The 19,093-nt window shown below is 35.9% G+C and overlaps 5 protein-coding genes across 6 annotated transcripts; 2 read left to right on the top strand and 3 right to left on the bottom strand.

The window, feature by feature from the left end:
* Nucleotides 1–1,398: 1,398 nt before the first annotated feature.
* Nucleotides 1,399–3,454, bottom strand: LOC106344663 (exosome complex component MTR3). The gene is made up of 7 exons (XM_013783993.1): nucleotides 3,214–3,454; nucleotides 3,010–3,088; nucleotides 2,819–2,924; nucleotides 2,635–2,755; nucleotides 2,316–2,404; nucleotides 1,983–2,132; nucleotides 1,399–1,712 (listed from the first exon to the last, which is right to left on the bottom strand). Exons 1-7 carry the CDS (start codon nucleotides 3,350–3,352, stop codon nucleotides 1,623–1,625), a joined length of 774 nt encoding a protein of 257 aa, XP_013639447.1. The 5' UTR covers nucleotides 3,353–3,454; the 3' UTR covers nucleotides 1,399–1,622.
* A 3,098-nt stretch (nucleotides 3,455–6,552) lies between these two features.
* Nucleotides 6,553–8,865, top strand: LOC106326240 (xylosyltransferase 2-like). Its single transcript, XM_013764266.1, has 5 exons — nucleotides 6,553–6,581; nucleotides 7,220–7,866; nucleotides 7,944–8,019; nucleotides 8,095–8,210; nucleotides 8,288–8,865. The coding sequence occupies exons 2-5, from the start codon at nucleotides 7,260–7,262 to the stop codon at nucleotides 8,785–8,787; spliced, it is 1,299 nt and encodes a 432-aa protein (XP_013619720.1). The 5' UTR covers nucleotides 6,553–6,581; nucleotides 7,220–7,259; the 3' UTR covers nucleotides 8,788–8,865.
* A 108-nt stretch (nucleotides 8,866–8,973) lies between these two features.
* On the bottom strand, nucleotides 8,974–10,501 carry LOC106326250 (E3 ubiquitin-protein ligase RMA3-like). 2 transcript variants are annotated; one of them, XM_013764281.1, is made up of 2 exons: nucleotides 10,316–10,501; nucleotides 8,974–10,043 (listed from the first exon to the last, which is right to left on the bottom strand). In XM_013764281.1, the coding sequence occupies exon 2, from the start codon at nucleotides 9,856–9,858 to the stop codon at nucleotides 9,148–9,150; it is 711 nt and encodes a 236-aa protein (XP_013619735.1). In that variant the 5' UTR covers nucleotides 9,859–10,043; nucleotides 10,316–10,501; the 3' UTR covers nucleotides 8,974–9,147. The 2 variants fall into 2 exon arrangements, with proteins under 2 accessions (XP_013619735.1, XP_013619733.1); XM_013764279.1 differs by having other exon boundaries at nucleotides 8,974–9,872; nucleotides 10,316–10,500.
* Nucleotides 10,502–11,807: 1,306 nt separating this feature from the next.
* LOC106344506 (CBS domain-containing protein CBSX5) lies at nucleotides 11,808–13,437 on the bottom strand. Its single transcript, XM_013783875.1, has 2 exons — nucleotides 12,974–13,437; nucleotides 11,808–12,810 (listed from the first exon to the last, which is right to left on the bottom strand). Exons 1-2 carry the CDS (start codon nucleotides 13,297–13,299, stop codon nucleotides 11,976–11,978), a joined length of 1,161 nt encoding a protein of 386 aa, XP_013639329.1. The 5' UTR covers nucleotides 13,300–13,437; the 3' UTR covers nucleotides 11,808–11,975.
* Nucleotides 13,438–15,190: 1,753 nt separating this feature from the next.
* On the top strand, nucleotides 15,191–17,406 carry LOC106332322. The gene is made up of 11 exons (XM_013770793.1): nucleotides 15,191–15,355; nucleotides 15,405–15,723; nucleotides 15,802–15,892; nucleotides 15,974–16,098; nucleotides 16,217–16,298; nucleotides 16,374–16,491; nucleotides 16,580–16,626; nucleotides 16,669–16,743; nucleotides 16,826–16,940; nucleotides 17,027–17,179; nucleotides 17,257–17,406. The coding sequence occupies exons 1-11, from the start codon at nucleotides 15,191–15,193 to the stop codon at nucleotides 17,404–17,406; spliced, it is 1,440 nt and encodes a 479-aa protein (XP_013626247.1).
* The last annotated feature ends 1,687 nt before the right edge of the window (nucleotides 17,407–19,093 follow it).

Genomic DNA, 19,093 nt, shown 5'->3' with positions numbered 1-19,093 from the left:
TTGCAAACTGGTTAGCATTTATGGTGGCTTGCATAATAGTCGCCAGAAACGGAGGTCGATAGATCTCAATTTCATTAAACAGATAGCAATTCGCTGGAATCTTTATAAATACACAACTATCAATATACGGAAAATTAGCTTACATTTACATCCACCATGAACATATCAAGCCACATGAGCTCCCCACCACGCATGACATTTCTTGCTTCACAGAACCTCAACAACCTAACCTTGACAATGGAGAAACACTTGCCGGACTTCAAATCGGAGAAAAATACTCTTGAATTAGCCATATCGCAGAGAATAAGTATATGATAAAAGATAGAGAATATGATTTCGAGAGGAGGAATATTTACCTATTTATACTCTAAGTTAGACCGTCTCGCCGATGAAAGATCAATTCAAAGCTAGATCGTGGGTGTTTGAATTAATAGAGGATTAAACACGATGAACAAATATCATGTGCATTAACAAACGAAGATCAAAAGTCGCAAACGAAGATGAAAAGTCACCCCAGAACGAGAAAGGAGAAACAAACCCTAATCTACTTTTTCGCGTAAAGCACAGTTACGGCTGAGTTATTTGGCCTATCGGGCCAGTCTCCAGATCCCATAAACACATTGTCATAAAATAATAGATAAGCCCAAAACACATTGACTCGCAAGTTAAAGAAACGTTGCGGATCATAGGATGCAGACACGGGTCGCGGTCGCACTGTGAAAGTCTGATTTAGTGACGTGGCATCGTAGGAAGAAAGAACATTTCTCAACATATAAAGATTTATTCCATTATCTACTTGTAAATTTATTTATTTATTTTTTAAAAATATTGAATTTCTTTGGAAAATATGATATTATTTATAGGTTCCTAATGTTTTGATCTAGTTGAATTGCGCATAACTCTGATTTTACTATAAAAAAAAAAATTCTATCAAATAGTCATTTTTGATTTATTGTCACAAAAATAATCTTAAAAAAAAATGATCAAAATAGCCTTTTTTATTTTGAAAATTTTAATATTTATTTAAAAAAAAAAATTTGAAACCCGTTCTTCAAAATTCCATCTTTTAACTCTAAAGTTAAGTGTAGATTAGTTAACTCTAAAGTATAAATGTATATTTAGTTGTGGTTAAAAAAATGTATATTTAGTTTTTTTACTTTTAATAAAACTTTTTTGGTGATTTTCCTCTTTAAAGACTAATTTTGCGAAAATAAAAAAAAAGTTATCCAAGAAAATTTCCCATAAAAAAAATATGTGATCTAATTTCGTACACTTTCAACAACAACGATAACTATCATTTAGCAACTTTTCTTGTAATTTACAATCATGAAGAGATGTGGTCAAGGGCCTTGCGGCTAAAGAGATTGTATAGTTACAAAATCGCTTTCTTTACTCAAATTACTAAAACTGAATATCTGATTTTACTATTAGAGTTGAAAGCTATTGGTAATACAGCAAAGGACGCTCTTTAAATATCTCTAGTTCCATCAAATTTGACATAGCAAATTACATCGGTTTTAAACTACACCACTCCAGTTTAGTATAAACTCAATTTTACCTAAACCACATCTTAACCGGTTTCATACCAATGGCTGAGGATCCATAGTTTCTTGAGAGTATGTTCATTCATCGGAAGCTGAGGCAGCCTGTTTCAGACAATCACGCATGATCTCTCCAAGTTTTGAACAAGCATCCACGCATAGCTGCATTGCCTGCAAATTTCGGAGATTTGTTTGTTAAAAACATGTCTACACGCTCCTATCACCCAATTAGTTCACAATCAAATGCTAATATGTTAACCATACGCTCCTATTACCTATAATTTAATATGTGCTTAAAAGCTAATAATGAAGAACAGCTTAATTAATCAATATCATGTGCTTTAGACAAAGGGATAACATCAATAGCGAGAAAAGAAAGACCACTGTCTCTAACCCTGAGCAACAACTAAAAGGAGACAAAAGTATTATTGAAAGGCATACCTCGTTAATGTTAGGCGTTGTCCATTCACCAGTGATAGTCAGCTGAGTGATTTCACTCCGAGATGGCATGCACGTCATCATGAAACTTCCATCTTCACATCCTTCCTCTTCTGTTACCGGGTCAATCATAAGGCTTTTCCCTATGCACGACTTTTTAAAATATCGAAGAAACCATTTCTCAGTCAGTGTTTTAGAGTTAATAGATAACAGTAGGTTGATTATATATCTCAAGCTCATGGCCCTCTTGTTTATTTCAGTGTATGTGTTACTTTTTCACATAATGCTAATAAACTCGACTGTAATTCCAGAGAAACTGTTGTAACATAGACATACCACTGAGACAGCTGTGATAAGGTCATACATCATAATCCCGGCGTCTGCTAGAGCAAGACCAGCACATGATATCACAACAGGGAGGTCACCTGCAATACAATTACAATTACAATTCGACACATCAGAATATTCCAAACAACAATCCTATAATAACATGTATATGAATTGCATCCATAATCAAACTCCACGGGCACCATACTCCTATGCTTCCACAAGTTATCTATCATACTTTGATATTTTTTTTCTCGTAAAAGAATTCTGATAGAGGCATTTTGAGTATTGTTGAGACTAAAAGAAAGAACAGAGAGATGAGACTTACTGCCTCCAGATTCAAGCACAAGGGCAAAAACATCAACAGTTGTCTTTGGAAACGTTTCCATCATAATCACGCCTTCCAACGCTTTGTGAAGCATTGATGAGTACTCTTTGTGATCAGTCCCCTGAAAACAAACTAATTTGATGAAACAAAGAAACACAGAGACTGAGGTATAAAACTCAGGTACCTGACTACCAAGAGCTGGGGAAGCAAAAGTAGTGTAGCTAACATTGCAGTTCAATCTACCAACATCACTATAAGTAATTGCTTTCTTACTCTCCCTTGGCCCAAACCTAACAGAATAAGCCAAAACAAACAGAACATAATTAGCTAAACAGCAAAAGAAGAAAAAAACATGCAAATTCTGAACACACTTACACTGAAACAATGACTTTGGTGTTCCCAAACTCAGCATAAGCAGAACCAGAAGCAGAGCTCACAGCACCTGTTTGAAGTACTGAACCAAAGAAAAACATTTTTTTCACTAAAGATGTAAACTTTGAAGTCTAACAAGTCTCACAAAGAGAGCCCTTGAACCGTTCAAAAGATATAAAGAAGAGAGAAAGGGAGTTAGGGTTTTACAGGCAGGTCGACATTGGTGGAATCCACGGCCATCGGGACGGGTCCAATCGAGGTCGGAGTTTTTGAAGATAGGAGGCCGAGTTCTGGCGATGATTTTGGGTGAATACGTTGTGGTTGCGGCTCCCTGTTTCGCTGCCATGGTAAGACTAAACAAAATCGAATCTTTGAGAAGAGAAGAGAAGTGATGCGGCGGAGAGAGAGAGAGAGGAAGAACGATACAAACACCGTCGTTTAAGGTTTAGGGTTTATCAAAAGAAAAGAAAAAAAAAAAACAGAAGGTAAAGTTGTATATTTGTATACACAGTTACACACCCTCGAACTTTACGTTATTTACTTAAATCAGACACAACTTTAAATTAATAAATATAAAGTGTGTATGGTTTTGAATTTTATATGATCATCTTCATCTCCTCCATTGTCTCATTGTTCAAGTCAACTAGTGAAATATGTAAAAAATATAATATATATCAAAGATACAATAGGGTTTAAATTTTTAAAATGTGGAATACGGAAAAAATAATGACATAAGAAATACAATGGTAGAAGGAACAAGTCAACTTAGCAAAAGTAGAGAACTTAATATGCATATCACCTTTTTAATGAACTTCAGTTACCCAAGTCCATAAAATTATCAATCTATATCGCCAGCTCTATGTAACTTTTCTATTTTACATTTTTCAAACTCAATAGATATCTAGAAAGTAATTTGATCAATAACACATTGAGAGTGAAAGAAAATATGTCTTGTGGCAAGTGATTTTCCAATTTTGTTGTGTCCGCTAGGTTGTTGCTTTGCTTGTAGTAAGGCTTTGTTTAGATTAGATTGAGTCTTAGATTAGTTTGTGTAGTTTTTTTTCTGCATTATGTTTCTTGTCATCCTCATAATTCTGTCAAAAACAAAAATTGGTAATAAAATTTAACATTTATACCAAAAAAATAAAAATACATCTTTTTTAAAAGAGCCAAAAAGATATTTAGAAATACCTCATTTGTTTAATGATATCAAGGCGCTCACTACTGCTCTACTACTTTCTTGGTCGCTCTCTCTCTTTGGGTGCCTGGCTCGAGCTTCGAACAGGTCGCACGTTGCACATTGAATTGCCATCGCGGACCAGCGTGCTACAAGAGCCAGTCAGAACTATATTCTTTCACATGATTAATAATAGAACATATCAAATTGCTTTTAAAGTGTACTGTATATTAGAAACATCATTATAACTTCTTGATAACATCATTAATTACTTCTACAAATCGACACACATCATGTCTTTTTCAAGACTTAAAGCCATGTGATAATTTTCATTAACATTACTGGAGACATCTTTGCCAACCGTTTCATTAATATATTTCATACTCTTAAAATAATTAATTTACTTAGCATGCTGACCACAACAAATAATAGTTAAATGTAAAAAATCATTAGAAGCTTTTTGTTAGTTATGGAACTTACCAAGAAAGATTCCCAACAAAAAAAGGTCAAAAGAGAATTTGGGAAATGATAAAGAAGAAGACATACATGTGGAAAACAAAAAATTAAAATAACTAATTTACTTAGAGCATCTCTAAAAAGGAACTCTATTTTGAAGTTTTCAAAACTCTATATTTAAAGTTTAAAGGTGTTATTTTCCAAAAGCAAAACTTCAAACTTAACTTCAAAACTATTTGTATTTTATGATATGGTCCTTATATTTTTCATAACTAATTTGAATTCATAAATTTTTTTGTAAATAACTAGCACATATATAAACATATTACAGCAATATTAATTAATAAAATATTATATTAAAATATAAAATTTTAAACAAAATAACTTAATTGATATTAAACTTCAAGCAAAATACCATATTATTCCATAAAGTGATTTTCGTAATGCATATATGATCTACTAGTGCATTTCGAAGTAAAAATAGCTCTCCTCATTTTTAATTTGTAGATTTGAGATAAAAATTGTTGAAATCGAAAGATATTAATACTTGTAAATACATTAGATCATAACAAGAAAGTAAAAGAGAAAAATAAAATATTATTAACAGACTAACTTTTATCGATGATATTAATACTCGTGAATATATTCAATATGAACAAGAAAGAATTGTACGAAAAGACATCATCAACAACAACAACAATCTTAAATTACACAAAAAAAAAATTGGACAATATTTGGAAATTTTGAAGGTTCCGGATCAAACTTACCTGACTATTAGTGTTGTTGTAATATTTAAATATGTGTAATAGTTATGTCTATGTAATTTTTTAAAAAAAAATTGTTAAGTTTCTTTTGTATATTTTTGTTATCTAAATCTAGTTTTAAATATTTTAAATCTTTTTTTTAAAGTTTTATTTAATTTTATGTGTAAACTTAAATTTTGTAAACAAAACTTAAAATATTTATGAGATATAATTTTTATAAGGATTAAAATAATAAACAAGAAAATATTTATGAATTATAAATGTAATGTGTAATTGTAGGGACCAAAATACAAATAAAAATATGAAACTTCAAATCTGAAGTTTTGAGAAGTGAAACTTCAAATATAGAATATAGAGTTTCACTCCTCAAAATTTCAAATTTGAAGTTTTGAAGTTCATTTTTAGAGAGAAAAAAACTTCATATTTGAAGTTATAGAGTGTCTTTTGGAGATGTTCTTAGCATGCTGACCACAACAAATAATAGTTAAATGTAAAAAATCATTAGAAGCTTTTTGTTAGTTATGGAACTTAACAAGAAAGATTGCCAACAAAAAAAGGTCAAAAGAGAATTTGGGAAATGATAAAGAAGAAGACATACATGAAAACAAAAAATTAAAATAATTATTAAACATTATTACTGGGGTTTTAAATTAATTTTCTGATAAATTATAATGATATTTAACTATTTCAAAAACTCAGAAATTTTATACTAGAATCTGATAATAGTTTTTGATAAACAAATTCTACTAAAAATCTAATTAAATATTAATATAATTTATAATAATAATTAAAAAATTAATTAACAATCTTATTAATATTTTTAAATATTTTATTGTTGATATCTTAATCCATTTTAAAAATAATAATAAAAATTAGAGAAATAAAAAAATATAGGACATGCTTTCTATATGAAAGATTTTAAAAAAAATCTGCTGTCTGATTGATTCTCCATTTTAATATTTAAGTAAAATACTCTTTTATGAATTTTATAACATTTCTCTCTATTTATTTCTTCTTTTGTAAGTCAATATCAAATTATTATCTATTTTATAAATAACAAGTTCCATACAGTTTAATTAATAAAATCCTCGTGTCAGTCTAATATAAATAAACCTTCGGCTCCTCGTGGATAGTGAAGTGCCTGGAGCTTTGTCAAGTTCAGGAAAATTGAGAATCAGGTCTTCTTTCTTTCTTTCTTTTTTTCTTTCTTCTTTTTTTTTTTGCTCATATAATTCACATTTAAGTTCATTGGTTGGTGTTTTGATCCGTCGAAATTAAAACCTGAGCCTTTCTTATTTTCAGACAGCTTAGATTTGTCTTTTCGATTTATCTTACTATATAAGATAGACTCATACTTGAGGAGCACGTCGTTACTGTTCATCACTCCTTGGTGTTTTTGTTTTTCTCATCGATTATTTCAGGATTTTTCATACTTGATTTGTTGTATATTAAAAAAAATAACTGTTTAAAAAGCATGATCAGAATTAACGATGAAACTTAATCTATGTTGATCTCTGAGTCTGACTACGTGTTAGCATCTCTCTCCCAATTCTATTTTTTCCTCTAAAATGGAGTAAAATTGAATATGAAGTAAAGAATGCTCTAATCCAACTTCATATTTCACTCCATAATGGAATTTACTCCATAAATGGAGTAATCTATTTTTTTGTTTGTTCATCACTCCATTATGAAGTAAGAAATTGAATAGGGTTGGAGTATTTTTACTTCATATTCACTTTTACTCTATTTTAGAGGAAAAAATAGAGTTTTACATTGGAGATGCTCGTAATACTGTTTTTTTTCTTATTCGGCGTAGGTTAGAGGCAACCTCGATTTGTGACGATCATACTTCCCTCATGGTGAAGATCACACAAAGGCTCTTAATTACAGCGTCTTCAAACTCAGAAAAGAGATGGATTTTCCCTTTAGCAATGGTTTCTCTCATGTTCATATTCCTGACAGCTGCATCCTTCAACATGGGTCTCCTCTCTTCCATGCGTTCCATTAACTCACTCATCTTCTCCACCAATCTATCAACCGCAAACGAAACAAACATCAAACTCCCAGAGTCAAAGCTCAATCAGTCCTCTTCACACCCTCCTCCTCCAGTACAGTCTAGTCCTCGCTTTGGTTATCTAGTATCAGGGTCAAAAGGTGACTTAGAGTCTCTATGGAGAGTGTTGAGAGCACTGTACCATCCAAGGAACCAATACGTTGTTCATCTCGACCTTGAGTCTCCTGCTGAAGAGAGACTCGAGCTGGCTAAACGTGTGAGTGAAGATCCTGTTTTTCGCGAAGTTGGTAATGTTTTCATGATCACAAAGGCTAACCTCGTTACATATCGTGGACCAACGATGGTGGCTAACACGCTTCACGCATGCGCCATTCTCTCGAGGCAGAGTAAAGATTGGGATTGGTTCATCAATCTCAGCGCCTCTGATTATCCTCTTGTGACTCAAGATGGTACCATATATAAATGTTTAGTGTATCTTTTGTATCCTAATCTCTCAGCTTGTGATCATCAGTGCTTCTTTTTGCAGATCTTATTCATACATTCTCAGGGCTGGACCGGAACCTAAACTTTATCGACCACTATAGCAAACTAGCCTGGAAAGCGTAATGATTCTTACTTTTGAGATGTGTTTAAAAGAGTAATGACTCTTGTAATGATTTTCCTTTTCTTTTTCTTAGAGAGAAACGGGCAAAGCCTTTGATCATAGACCCGGCGCTTTACTCGACAAAGAAGTCAGATCTCTTTTGGGTTTCACCTAATAGAACCCTGCCAACTGCATTCAAACTATTCACTGGTAACTAGTGTTCATCAAGTTAGTTATAAGTGTTGTAATGACTATGACTAATTTGCATGTTTGGATGGAGACTTTAGGTTCTGCTTGGATGGTCTTATCTCGTTCCTTTGTAGAATACTGCATCTGGGGCTGGGACAATCTTCCACGGACTCTGTTAATGTACTACACTAACTTCCTCTCTACACCGGAAGGTTATTTCCACACAGTGATATGCAATGCACCGGAGTACTCGACCACGGTGGTTAACAGTGACCTGCATTACATCACGTGGGACAGACGTCCACAACAGCATCCTAAGACGCTCAACATCAGTGATACAGAGAAGATGATTGCAAGCGGAGCTGTGTTTGCCCGCAAGTTCATACACAATGATCCTGCCTTGGACAAGATTGACACTGAGCTGCTCGGTAGAGGTAATGGGAGCTTTACACCTGGTGGTTGGTGTGCAGGCAAACCGAAGTGCTCAGAGGTTGGTGATCCGTCAAAGATCAATCCTGGTCCTGGAGCTAACCGGCTACGTAGGCTTGTTAGCAGACTTGTTTCGCCATCTAAACTGACTCAAAGACAATGCAGATAGGCTAAATACGCTTGCCGCTGGAACTCAGAGGCGATCTATGTAATATGTTTCATGCCGTAATGCAATACAACTCACTTCTTCTCTTCACATTTAAACTCTACTCGAAATATAATTTATCTGATATAAGACAGACAACACAACAAATTATAGAATAGACGATGAAGTGTTTATATATGGTTCATGAAGTTAAGATACAAGCACGTATATGTCTATAGATATGCAACACACAGCGAGCAAATGGCCTTGCAATTTGAGACCTAACTTGGAACAATAGTGTCTGTACTTGTTATACCATAACGTTTACAGTCTATATACATTTCAAAAACTATACAAGTGGGAGGGAGAGGGAGAGAGAGAGAGCTAGAAGAGAAGGAGGCAAAGGAAGATGCAGAAGAAGCAGAATATGGATACCCGGTTAAGAGACTTCTCACGCTGCATCATCCTCTGGCTTTGGTAAGGCTGAGCTATTGCGTTTGTGAAGGTTCCGAATATCCTGGTGTAGACCAAGTCCCCAAACATCCCAATCACCGGGTAGAGGAAACTCATCATGACTGCATTCGCAAGGTCTGTTGATTCCGTTGTTGTGAAGCCACGAGGGGAGTATTGGTTGCGGCTGTGAAACGTTGGAGACATTGTTCGATGATGTTGCAACCTTGGGTTCAGAGATGATCCTGAAGTGATTGGTGGAGCAGGTCTCCGTGGTATTACTGCGTCTAGTTTCTTCGAGCCAAACCCGGAAGACATGCCTCTTCCGTAGAGAGGAACCAGTGAGGTGACGGCGATGTTGGATTTGCAAACAGGGCAGTTGTTGTGGTGCTGATCGATTGAGACGGATGATAACTGAACGTGTAACCATCTGTATATGCAAGGCCAGCAGAAAAGGTGTCCGCATAGAGTGACAACCGGATCATGGGCTGTGTCTAGGCAGATGTTGCAATCAAAACAGCCACTTTCGTTAGCGTTTTGACCTCCAATGGGACCCGTGACGAGATTAGGTTTTTGTTTAGCTAAGAAGGCATCGTCATGTGCTTGTTGAGCATCAGACATGAAGAAGTTCCCTTCTAATTCCATGGGAGGGTTAATTACTGTTCATGGAACACAATAACACATAACATTGTCAGCTATGTTATCTGCAGAACACATAACATTCTCGAGATCTTTCCACCCAGACAATGATTTTGATCAGCCTGAATTGACTTGCGCTTCTAAATGTCAAATCCTAAGCAGATGCAAAGAGATTTCTACATTCTCATTTGCTAAAACCAAAAAAAATCAGAACAGGCAAAGTCATTATTCTTGTCTTAATTCTAAGCAAAAAAATCAATACGGTCGGAATCAGGATTCAGATTTCAATTCTCTTAAGCCAAAAAGTCCCTAACCTTCCCATTTTTATTCCTCTAATATCCATAAAGAGAGCGACTTACAGATGAATCCGACACTAAATCATCCGTTTACATACACAAGACAGAGGAATGAACAAACAATAGCTAAAGAGAATCCAGACAAAGACGGATGAAGAATAACGTACCGAGTCCGAGATGGGGAGAATAGCCAAAGAGAGAGGATTCAGGGATAAGGTGGTGTTGATTCGCTCTACGGTTCGACGTCTTTTCAACGTGCGGTGGCGACTAATGGAGGTTTTAACGACAAGGACGGTGATGGCTTGGCTTCCTCTTCTGTCTTTGTTTAGCCTTTTCTTTATTACCGAACAAACTAAAATATCCTTTTCTTTTTGTTACTGGATAGCAATTTGTAAAAGGATAAATGCTGTAACTAAAATATCTTCTTAATCACCCACTAATCTCGAAGTTAGATCGTCTTTAAACTATAAAATTTTAAAATTAGAATTAAGTATTAAACAATTCGATAGCAATTTTTAAGTTTTTGTCATAAAAATAACTCTCAATGAAGAAATTGACTAAAATAAGTCTTATTAAAATTTTAAAATTTAGGGTTAACTAATGTAAACTTAAGGTTTAAAGTCAATGGAGTTCTGAAGATATGGTTTCAAATTTTAAAAAGTTAAAATTAAAAATTAAAAATTTTAAAACAAAAATAGACTATATTGATCATTTTCTTTCTTGTGGACTATTTTGTGACAAAAATTAAAAAAAAAACTATTCGAGAGAATTGCCTATAAGTATTTGCCCATATATAAAAGTAATGATTCAGGGATAATTAGGAAAACACATTATTTATGTTTCAAACTTAGAAAAATACAATGATTTTTTTTTTTTTGAAAATTACACTTATCAAATATATAAAAAGACATCTTGACGAGGTTTAAGTTAAATTTTATCTTATAATGATTAGTATTCAAATTTCGAAATTACTGAAATAAATATATTGCTTTAAAATATATAATTGGATATTATTTTTATAGTATTTCAATGTTTATCGTTATAAAAAATATAAACTTTAGATAACTAGAGAATATTACATAACAAAGATCATTTTGATACATAATATAAAACTTTACATGTTAACACTCATCATCTCACCGAAATAGCAACTTCAATTTTTTTTATCTCTACTGAATGATTATAGACTAGGAACACAATTTGGATTGGTCATTACTATGCCCAAAAATTTTGAAAAAGAGAAAAATATACAAAATTTATAAAACACGAAGACACTGGATCAAAATTTTACAAGTTTTTTCACGTAATATATTATGTGTATTATCGATGATTATTTTATATCTTATTTTTATTATTTGTCATCTAAATTAAAATTTTAATAATTTTTTTTTTGTTGTATATACGTTTTAGTCAGGATAACTAGTCATTTAGCTTAAAAAAAGTGTAGTTTAAAAAGAAATACAACGCAATTTTCAAAATAATATCTCTTTGCAAAGTATTTTTCCAAATTTTCCCAATTATTTATCATACCAATACCATCGTTACAACTGTGGTTAACTTTCTTCAATCCCTTCTTCGGTTTGTTAAACAAAACAAATCACAAATTAGTTGATATAACGTGATGTTATGATATTTTCTAAAATTAAAGAGATTGATATATTTAAACAAACGAAAATATTTTGTTCCTTTTTAAATTAATAGCAAAGTCCAAACACCCTCATCCACACACACGCACACACACAACCAAAAAACCCTTAACAACACAATTTTACTGTTTTTTTGTTGGGTTTTAGTAATAGACAAAAAAAGCACAAAAAAAAAGATATTCTACAAAAATTTCCTAAAAACTTTTAAGATATCAACAAAAGTAACCATGCCAACAAAACAGCCATCCTTGTCAATCACCCACGTGTAGTTCGTACGGTGAGTAATCGCCTGAATCATCACCGCCATCAACGAGCTCTTCGGATTACACACTACCGCCTCCGCCTTCCTCGCCATTCTCGTCGATATACTCATCGACCTCCCAAACGACCTCGCCGGAGACTCTTCATCCGAAGAGTACCCCGACGTCGGCGACGACGAGAGCGAGAGAGAATCCAAAAGCGAGAGCAAACCCATCTGTCCTTTGCTCTCCAGACGGTCTCTCACTTCCTGGACGAGACTCTCCGGCGGATTCACACTGTCTAAGTACTCCATCAAGTACCCGGCGGAGAGCGTCGCCACCGCCGCCGCAGCTGTCTCGTCGCAGCAAGTTAGCGTCATCGGAGAGATTTCTCCGATCAGGTACATCATTGAGTCATCTCCTTCGTTGTCGACCACTGCGACGGAGGTTTGGTCGGCGAGAGCGCGGGAGATGGCGGCGACGACGGCGGAGGCTGAGGAGTTGTGGTCGACGGCGAGAATTGCGTGTGAGCTGTTGATGATGCCGAGATCGGAGATTGACATCGAAGGTAGAGGGGAGAACGCGGCGATGCACCCGAGGAGGAAGCGTACGATATCTTCTTGTGTGATCCAGCAGAATCTTTGTCCGTTCGAGTGGGTGGTGGTGGTGTGTGAAACGTTGTCGTTTTGCTGTCTCTTCTTGGTGTTGGTCTTTGTCTGGATCGGGACAATCAGATTATGTGCTCCTTGGATTATCAGATCAATGGCTTCAACTAAGCTGAACAAATTAAATCAAAGTTAATCTTAGTGATGTATAGAGGAATAATATATAAAGATCGAGTTTTTATTTAAAACAGAGCATAGTAACAGAGGAAGAGCGAGAAAGATTGAAATTTTATAAAAACCCATGTTTGGATTTTTGAGAAATTGAGAATAGAAACCTGCAGGAGGGTTGAACATGGAGGACGAGGGCGCGAGTTGGCGGGAGAAGAACAGAGACAGGTGAGTTCAACGCAGAGAGTGTGTGGACTTCGTCTTTGGACAAATGGCAGATGACGTCAGTCATTGATATCTTTCCCAGACACTCGCACTCTGCCACATCATCATGGTCGTGATTGCAGTCCCAGACGGAGAGGAAAGGATCTTCAGAGGATTTGAGGGCAGCGATGGCGTCGGATACGGAGGAGGAAGAGGCGGAGAGGCAACGGAGAGGAGGCTTGCCGAGACAGAGGTCAGTAACGTCGTATGAGAGAAGAGACAGTGCCATCAAAAATCAAGGAAAGATAAGAAGAAGAAGAAGTCTCTAGAAAGTATGATGATGGACACAGAGATAAAGAGAGTGGAGGGGACTTATAAAGAAAAAAGATGGGTAGTACGATGTAAGTGAAACATAGACCACCTCATCAGATCTTATAAACAAGTTCAAATCCTCGGTGTGATAATAATAAAATCATAACCTTGCTAGGAGTAGGACATGACAGTAAAAGAGTTAAAAATGAAATTTAAAATACAATATGGGTTTGAAAAGTAATGTTTTTTTTATGGTGAAAAAACCATGTTTTTATATGGTGGAGGTGAAAACAAATAAGATTATCAAAACGACAAAAAGACAAAAATCACAAAAATATGTTAAAAACGCATAGGAGTCATGGATAACTAATAACTGCAGTATGCGTGAATTTAAAAGAAAACAAAGGTCAAAAGGCTTCCCTCTCTTCTCCGTTCCCTCACTAACATCTTTCACGGAAATAGAGATGTGATGAAGCCTTTCCTTTTCGCCGGTTTGTTTTTCGGCGCCTTTCAACCGGTTTCGGGTTCTCCGACCGGTCCATGTTTCCGGAGACGTGCCTTCTCTTGGTGGTTTGCTGGCTTTGCCTCCGGCGTCCTCGTCTTCTCTTCCGGTGATGGACGTCCGGCTTTTTCTTCGCGTCACCCTTCTTTGGTGTTGACGGCGGTCCTCCACCGGGGTTCTCCCGGTTTCTTTGATCGGCGCTTCTCTCAGCTTCATCGCTCAACCATCTCTCCTCTCTTTCCCTCTGATCGATTCATTTTCCCTTGATTAAGGTAAATCAGAGGCCGTAGGTTGGATTGAAGATGATTGATTCCAGTTGTGAAGCGTTGATCTGGTATGCGATTTGGCTCGTTGAAAGGATGGCTCTGTATGAGCGATTCTTCATCATCGGCCGATAGCATAATTTCAGTTGTGGGTGGCGGTGGGCGTAACCGGCGGTGGGTTCTCGAAGCGGCGATGACGGGTGAAGGATAGGGCAACGCGTGTCCCTCGCAGTTGAGGTTCAACACGTGGTCTTGCTTCTTCCTTGTTTCTACACGTGGATCGCGTTTTACGTGGGTTTGGGGTTTTAGCCTTTGGGCTTGGTTGTAGTAGTTGTGGCCCATGTTGGGTTGACGGTTTACCCTTTTATATGCCCCTTTGGGGTTTATGTTGTTTTGTTTGGGCTTTAGTCCCTTTAATAATAATATCACTAGACGGAAAAAAAAAACTAATAACTGCAGTAATAAAAGATGAAAGATAACCTTACCACCTTTAACAATTAAAAATTTAGCAAATGACTATCTACACTAATAAATAATTAGCAAATTACTACATATGCCAAAATTCATGATGAATTTCGGCACATGCTATCTCTTGCATATGTGAATACCTTGGGATCTTATATATAATGAGACACTTTTGCCTTTCCTGAAGCTATCCACGTGTCCCTTTTTTAAAGACTATGGGTCCCATGCTGAAATCAGAAATGGATCCGTGCTTATTAACTGCAAATGTGGTCGTAGTCTTTGAAAGCCTGTTTTTTTTGGAAGGTTTTGGCCCACTTAGGGTCTTTCGCGTTTGGTTTCGCTTACGCTCAAAATGTTGGGTTTTGAGACCTCTCCATCTGATTAGGGTTTCATCCTTTCTTCCTTACAGAACTGGGTCCGCCGTTTTCACATCTCATGATCTGCAAAACACATGTTTACCTTCTCATCTCTTCACCTCTCCAGTTCGGTCTCTCTTTATTTCTTTCAATTCTGGAATAAATGTTATTTGCATTCAATCTTCTTCTGAGAGCTATATATATCTGCGATTTGACAGCATGCTTGATCCTCATAACCACTATCATTTAATCATTTTCTAAAGCGTTGAAATATTCAGAAAGATGGCTTCCTCCGATGTTGTTGTCGCTCACTCAGCCTTCGATGCTCTCCGCCTTGGAAGATCTGCCCAGTTCATCGTCGGGCGTCTGCTACGTTTTTGGGACTCTAAGAACATTAAGAAACAGGGTGAATTCATGGGAATCACTCTGGTCCTCCTTGATGAGAAGGTCCGGTCACGATTTGAGTTTTTCTTTTTGATTTAATTTTTTTTACCAGCCGCTAATCCAAAACTTAACTCTTCGATTGCAGAACTCGGTTATACATGGATTCATTCCTTCTGGTCGCTCCCCTTATTACCGTCCGTTACTGAAAGCGGGCTCAGTAGTGAGAGTTTCGCGCTTTGAGGTTGCAAGATGTACAAATATGTACAAGATAACAGACCATCCTTTCGTGATCCGGTTCATCCCTCAAACAACCATTGATGAAGTTGTCGCTAACGCTCCCATGATCAACGTTGAGAAATTCATGATACGCAAGTTTGACCCTCTCCAAGCTCTCGCAAACACTAATTTGGAGCTTCCCGGTTTCCGTCAACGTTTGCTACTTTATTTTTTACGTCATTATATGTTGTTCATTGAAATTAAATTGAAATAATTTATGCATCGCAACACAGATGTTGTGGGGCAGATTCCATCTGTTCAAGGTTCGGACCTGACGGCCGCTGGAGTGATGAGTCGAGTTGTTGTTCGTTTAATGATTGAACCGTAAGTAATTAAATCTGTTGTTTAGTTTTCTGTTTTCCAAAATGTCATCATGGTAATCACTTATATCCATACGCATTACAGGATGGTGGTAGTGTACCTCTCTTTGTGGGATGATGCTGCATCAATGTTTAGGGGTCTCATTAGCTCAGGTGATAGGACACAGTCAGTCATGGTGGTCACAACCGTGAATCCCAAAATATTTGGAGGTTTGTAAACTCTAACCTTTGTCATTGTTTTTTTAATAATGGTTTATCAATTTATATACTTATACTAGCTATAATGTTGGCCAACTTTTTGCTATCCGAAACACTTTTCATTCCGCAGGTAACCTGTACCTCAACTCTACCCCAGCGACGAAATTTTATTTCGACCCAGCTCTACAAGCTATCGTGGAGTTCACGGCCAGGTATGCACCCATTATGTTTTTTTTTGTTCAAGTAATTAATAATCTTATAGTAGCGTAACGTCCCTCTGGTTTCAGCTTAAACGCCCCCTTGGGAGAAGCTTTTCCGTGCATCGACACCAAAGATGGCATAAAAAAGAAGGAAGTTGTCTCCATTGGAGAGCTGAACAAGTTCATTACCAACTCTGACGAACATGTTAAATTCTTAGATCCAAACATGTTTACGTTGTGTTTGTTTTTAAGCCAAAAAATCACTTAAAAATTAATCTACTGACTTGGTGCAGACTCAGGAAGCTGATTTCATTTGCAAGGCTCGGGTTATGGAAGTCCTGTAACAGAATGGTTGGTCTTTCATTTCTTGCACTGGCTGCAGCAAGAAGCTTGAAAAGTTTGGGAGCTCTCTCCGTTGCAACCGTTGTGCTAATCCTAACGTCACAGGGGTTATAAAGTACGAATTTGCTATTAGTCAATGTCGGAAATTCAAAAATATTTTCCCTAATTACGATCTTTTATGTCACACTCTGTTTCAGGTACCGTGTTGAACTTGTCGTTGATGATGGGGCTGATAATGCCACTTTTGTGGTCTTCGACAAGGAGATGGTGAAGTTGACTAAGCAGGATGCAGCAGGCCTGACTCTAGATGAGGTTTGTAACTTCCTACTCAGGCCATGTGCTGATCGCATCCAGCTCTCAAAACCTCGCTATATTTTCTATGTTTGGAATGATTGCAGATGAATGGTGGTGAGAGCGAGGAACTCCCGCAATGTGTTAGAGACCTTGCTGGAAAAGAAATTGTTTTCCATATACGTGTGACACCATTCAATTTTACCCCAAGCCACCGTACTTTCACTGTCTCTTCAATCCTTGACAGCATCTCTTCCGAGGTATTACATATAATATTGTTTGGATTGCCTTCTGAACTAAATAATTTCCTAATAACAGAATTTAAACTCTCTTGCAGACGTTTAAGACCACTGAAGATGAATATGTTCAGGTTGAAGGTGGTGAAGCGTCGGCATCTGCTAGCAAGAATGTCAAAGGTGAAGCTAATGAATCATGTCCATCTGCTGATGGAGGCGCAGAAGGGACCCGTAAACGCCTTCGTGAGTGAAGTTAAAAAGCAGGACCACCGTCAACCCACCTATGTTGTCGTTTCTTCTATGCACTTTCTTATTTTAAACTTTCCATTTCCTTTCTGCTTTAAGGTTTTTTTTTTCAAGACACCAATGATTTTTAATGTTTAAATACAAGGGTTTGACGGAATATTTAGCATCATTGATATCAAACTTTGCAAAAAAACATTTAGTGACATACTATGCGCTCAAGTTACCAACATTTAGTTATAATAAAAATACTAAAATGCAAACGAGTGTAGTGACATATGTTTGACTGATACATTTGACTTTCTGTTATACTAAATCTGTTTCAACAGAACCAAATTTATCAGAGAGAAAGTATAAAATTTTAATATAGTACCATCTATTTGCTCACACCATGCATCTTCCTGATTATGGGTCCTATTTAAACTGAACTTTACAATTACGCCAAGAGTTTTCCCAACCCTCCAATTGAAAATCAAGTTAAGAATCATGCATCAGAAAATGAGCTAAGAACTACTAGAAATGTTTATCCACCAAAATTTTTCCTCACCATTTATGAATCCATACGAGGAAAAAAAAATTGAGCTCTCTCCAAATAAGAAATTATCTTCCTTCTGCTAAGGAGTCATATTTCAAATCCATCCTCCCCTGTTTTGTCTATGTAATGACATCCCCGCGCTTGCGCAAGGCTAAGCCTCTAGTTATTCAAATGAAAATACATGATGTGAAAAATAAAGAGATATTTAAGACAAACATTGATTGTACTAGGGATCGTTACCCATCGCCTTGCATTTTAATCTATTTTTGTCTCTTACTTACTAATCTAACATTCAGTTTTTCAATGCATTTTATCTTCACCATCTCCTCTTGTCTTGTTTACATTTGTTTTCACGTTCTGTCGTTTGATTTGTCTTAGTTTTAGCTTGTGTAATAAATTAACCCTGCTCATTCTTCTTTCATTCTTTATTGATTGATATTTTTATCTCGCTTAGCTCTGTGTTGCCACTAATTTGCTCAAATCATTTTTCATCATCTGCTTCGTATTCTTTTCATATTCATTAAGTATTGTCTCCAATCTCTTTAAATCCTAAAAATTCTACATGTTCTTTTGTTTATTAAATCACATATTAAATATTGTTGAAACTGTTTATTTATTCTAATAAATCCTTACGATTATAACTAAGTATTGAACAAGTAGAAGTTATTAAACTTGCAATCCTTCTTTTTGTCATCCAAGATAGCTTTAGTCAAATCAATTATATTGATTTAGAAAACCCATAAGCTATTTCAATCCCAAACAACCAAAAAACAGGCACATTTGTTATTGACGCTGCGGCGGGTTTCCTTTACTATAAACATAATTGCTTGTCACAACTATTAATAAACCCAAATGTGTTTACAAAACTACTCATATAAGAGTTTCATACTCATTTATCTTTCTCTAGTCATCTCATGTGTTAGTCGCTATCATAATACAATCATCAAACAATGGACATATCTCTTGGTTCCATATATAATATGCAAAAAGACTGTTTTCTGCAGACTCTATGATCACTGAGTATTATAAATATCAAACTTTGTCTATGGTCTATTTATATGTTGAGGAAATACCTTGAAATGTAGCTTCCAAATAATGATTTCCAGGTCAACACATTGCATGTTAACCTCCACAATGGGATCATCGGATCTGCAGATACC

Source organism: Brassica oleracea, chromosome C1 (assembly GCF_000695525.1).
Source record: "Brassica oleracea var. oleracea cultivar TO1000 chromosome C1, BOL, whole genome shotgun sequence".
Classification (NCBI taxonomy): Eukaryota; Viridiplantae; Streptophyta; class Magnoliopsida; order Brassicales; family Brassicaceae; genus Brassica; species Brassica oleracea.
The sequence above is the reverse complement of the archived record's forward strand: the minus strand, read 5'-3'. Positions and strand labels throughout refer to the sequence as shown.

Coding starts and splice junctions, on each gene's coding strand:
- LOC106344663 (XM_013783993.1), bottom strand. CDS start 3,352: ATGGCAGCGAAACAGGGAGCCGCAACCACAACGTATTCACCCAAAATC. Junction 3,089..3,213: donor CCACCAATGTCGACCTGCCT/GTAAAACCCTAA, acceptor TCTTTGGTTCAG/TACTTCAAACAGGTGCTGTG. Junction 2,756..2,818: donor CCCCAGCTCTTGGTAGTCAG/GTACCTGAGTTT, acceptor GTTTGTTTTCAG/GGGACTGATCACAAAGAGTA.
- LOC106326240 (XM_013764266.1), top strand. CDS start 7,260: ATGGTGAAGATCACACAAAGGCTCTTAATTACAGCGTCTTCAAACTCA. Junction 8,020..8,094: donor AGCAAACTAGCCTGGAAAGC/GTAATGATTCTT, acceptor TCTTTTTCTTAG/AGAGAAACGGGCAAAGCCTT. Junction 8,211..8,287: donor TGCATTCAAACTATTCACTG/GTAACTAGTGTT, acceptor TGGAGACTTTAG/GTTCTGCTTGGATGGTCTTA.
- LOC106326250 (XM_013764281.1), bottom strand. CDS start 9,858: ATGGAATTAGAAGGGAACTTCTTCATGTCTGATGCTCAACAAGCACAT.
- LOC106344506 (XM_013783875.1), bottom strand. CDS start 13,299: ATGGCACTGTCTCTTCTCTCATACGACGTTACTGACCTCTGTCTCGGC. Junction 12,811..12,973: donor CATGTTCAACCCTCCTGCAG/GTTTCTATTCTC, acceptor TAATTTGTTCAG/CTTAGTTGAAGCCATTGATC.
- LOC106332322 (XM_013770793.1), top strand. CDS start 15,191: ATGGCTTCCTCCGATGTTGTTGTCGCTCACTCAGCCTTCGATGCTCTC. Junction 15,893..15,973: donor GTTCGTTTAATGATTGAACC/GTAAGTAATTAA, acceptor TACGCATTACAG/GATGGTGGTAGTGTACCTCT. Junction 16,299..16,373: donor ATCGTGGAGTTCACGGCCAG/GTATGCACCCAT, acceptor CTCTGGTTTCAG/CTTAAACGCCCCCTTGGGAG.